The following is a 3,286-nucleotide window of genomic DNA, read 5'->3' as shown; positions in this document are numbered from 1 at the left end:
TTTAAATATATTATATAGATATTATAATATGTTTTGATATGTTTAAAACGTACCCACGACGTTCGATGCTCCTGTTTGTCTCGATAAGACGGCGTCGATCGCGGTGAGATTACATCCTGGAGGATCGGTTGGCGCTGAAGCTGCGCCACGTACGCCATGCGGAAAGCATTGCCAACGATGGTGTTCAGCTCCTCCGCCTGCAAGTAAAAAAAACTCAAGCTTTAACATAAATTTTATTCAATATGCGAAAAAAAAATCTTTTTGTGGGTTTTTAATCTAATTTAAAAAAATGTTCCTATAAAAACACGTGTTTATGCTCAGCGCAATAAAATTAAAGTTCATGTAAAATTAGTTCTTTTAGAGAAAAAAATGTCTTAATAATTATTAAGAAGGTAATTCAATTAATTGCAGCTTGTAAATTTTTACTTAGCAGCAATAGACCTGGTTTTCTATATCATATGGCGATTAAATTACTATCAAAAAAGCTTAAAATATATTTTCAACTTTTTGTCGACAAATATATGTATGTATGTGTGTGAGACTTCTACACGCTACCTTTTTAATTAAAAATCAAATACTCTGGCTGTTGAAATTATAATTTAATTAAATATCAAAGACGAAGCAAACACACACGTTCGTATACAAACTAAACAAGAAACTAGCCTTATCTGAGAGCAATATTATCAAATCAAAGATTATTAGATGAATTTAGAAAATATGCTATATAAAAAAGTAGTTTTCGTTCTATATCGAGCCAATTAGATTTTTTCGGATTGGTCAGTGGTAAATGAGAAACGAGCAGACGCCGCGTTGCAGCAGCGCAAATGTGAAGTCTGAATATGTAATAAGCACTCGCGGAAAGCCGCAAGCTCAGCCTTGTACGTATGTGTGTTTAAAAAACTCCTGGCTACATACGTCTAGTACTATTTACGCCCGATCGAGATACAGATGAATCGTGCGAGTATATGTACACATATACAAGGACGCGCGCGGGCGCCCAGAATCAGAAATGGGAAAAAGTTCGTGCTACCTTTTAACGAAGTCGGTTGGATGCACTAATGCACACTGGTGCACATAAATTGTATGTAAATTTATAATAGTATAAATATAATTAAAACAGTAAAGTAATTAATCCTACGAGTTATATATTATTACCGTTAATCGCGTATTACATAACCATAATTATATAACTCGTAGTATTAATTATCTTACTGTTTTAATTATACTTGTGCTATTTTAAATTTATACACGACAGCCTTTAATGTGCACCAGTGTGCACTAGTGCATTCAATCGAATTTGCTATTTCTCTTTTTCGAAAACTCACGTAAAAGCCCGAGGCGTTGCATATTAATGCACACCGGGAGGCCGACGAGGGTCTAATAAGAGCACGCATTGTACGCACATAGAAAACGGGAGCAGATTAATGTCTCGCGTCTGCGTCTGCAACTTTTCCTTTCACAGGGCGAAAGTAAAATTCGTCGCGAGGGAGATATTCAATCGTTTCGCATAGTCGAGTACGTACATCCCGAATTCTAGCTTGCATTCTTCACCCATGTACTATACCTGCCTATGTACCTATCTCTGTGACATTGTTAGGACATTGTTGCAAGCGGCTCGGAAATCCTTGCAAATCCTGGCTCTGCACCGTAGGTGGGAAATACATTTCTCGCAGGCAAAATCAGCTCGCAAGCGATAAAAATGCAAACGAAAGATAGAATTGTAAAGGCAAACGCGCTGAGCGTTGTATTTTTCAATGCTATATTGATTTGCAAGTTCATGCACTATTATAAAAAATCTTTGACAAAAACATTTTGTCGTTTAAACGGCTCGTTTGGTATGTTGAAAAACGAAGCGAAAGGGATTACATAATGTAGGGAGTAATGCGTTTTAATGATACACTCTCGTGCAAGACAATGGTAGGGCGAGCTTTTAGATTGAAATGCGCAGCAATGCCGCTCTCCCGAATAATTTTACGGTTTGCGGTTTGAGGTCAGGTCGAATGATTCCACTAGGAACGAGATATTTCAATTACGTTTGCACGCGGAGCAAGGCAATGACTTGAGCTATAATTGCGGACCGGCCGCACAACCGTTCCGTAACTCGCCAAGTCATATCCGAGCACTCTCCATTGCCGTTTTACTTATATATAAATCGCTATTTAGTTACACTACACACTCTTAGTTTAAAGATATAAGAAGAATTAATATGATATTCTCTATCTATATTTATTGCTATCTATCTATATCTCTATCTATCTATATTGCTCTCTTCATTTAAATTAAATATTTTTTTGGGGATGTGTATTATAAATTGCTCTTGTCTCTTGGAAATAGTTTCTATTCTCACATAGTCTTAAAATATATTAATAAATATTTTTAATATTTTTATTATTGCTCTCTTCATTTAAATTAAATATTTTTTTTTGGGATGTGTATTATAAATTGCTCTTGTCTCTTGGAAATACGTTCCTATTCTCACATATCCATCACCTAGTTAGAAAAGTGCAAATAGATCTTTTGCAACACCACTTCGCATAGTCGTTGCGTTTATGATTTCTTACATAGAAAGATTCGCATATGTTAGATATTAATTTTTTTTCATCAATTCTATTATTCTTATCAAACGTGCAATATGCTAAATAGTAGATGTCAATGGCGTAGGGCGATTTATTATACATGTTCTACAGTGTGAGAAAATCCGGAGATTTATCGAGAATTTATCGAGGAAAGAAACACGCACGCATCCCTTTCATCAATGTCATGCTTCACAGAAATGTGAAGAAGAAAGCATTCCGACAATGAAAAGCTTATTTGCTCGCAATAGACCAAAAGATGTCGTAGCATGTCATATGGGAGAATTTATTGCCGTTGTGGACGGAACTTGGGTTCTTCGATTTCGATCCCTCTGACCGACAATCGAAAATACGGCCCTGAGATTCCCGCCACGAGGTGGAATTTAAACGCGATGAAATCATCACTGGCGACTCTTCTTTCTTCCTCTCCGCTCTATCCTGTCCTGGACGTTGACTCGAGCAGGCACTGACCCTCTTCACCACATTTGGATTCAGATCTATTTAATCGATCAATAGCGATCACACCGCTGTATTGCTTAAGCGTTATCTTTTACTCGATTTTAAGCGATATCTTTACTTCGGCAATATTTTGTCGAATTACAAGAATATGATATTTCACGTTAATTCAAGATAACATGTCAGATGAATTGATTCAAAATAATCAAATATCGCTCAACGGAATATTGAGCAGACTTCAAAAAAAAAAAAAAAAA

General features: G+C 36.2%; 2 protein-coding genes across 11 annotated transcripts in view; both read right to left on the bottom strand.

Moving 5' to 3' along the window:
- LOC115238218 (tensin-1-like) overlaps window positions 1-3,286 on the bottom strand; it is a 95,562-nt gene that overhangs the window by 6,867 nt on the left and 85,409 nt on the right. For all 10 annotated transcript variants that reach the window (XM_029811830.1, XM_029811832.1, XM_029811829.1 and 7 more), the window contains one exon: window positions 54-197. In XM_029811830.1, the coding sequence (XP_029667690.1) occupies window positions 54-197 (144 nt within the window). The remainder of the gene's footprint in view (window positions 1-53; window positions 198-3,286) is intronic.
- The window catches only part of LOC115238220, a 1,136-nt gene continuing 278 nt past the window's right edge, over window positions 2,429-3,286 (bottom strand). Inside the window, exon 2 of the mRNA XM_029811841.1 lies at window positions 2,429-3,070. Coding sequence (XP_029667701.1) covers window positions 2,808-3,070 — 263 coding nt within the window. The 3' untranslated portion in view covers window positions 2,429-2,807. The remainder of the gene's footprint in view (window positions 3,071-3,286) is intronic.

Source organism: Formica exsecta, unplaced genomic scaffold, assembly GCF_003651465.1.
Source record: "Formica exsecta isolate Colony F162 unplaced genomic scaffold, ASM365146v1 scaffold33, whole genome shotgun sequence".
Taxonomy (NCBI): Eukaryota; Metazoa; Arthropoda; class Insecta; order Hymenoptera; family Formicidae; genus Formica; species Formica exsecta.
This window is presented reverse-complemented; position numbering and strand designations above follow the sequence as displayed.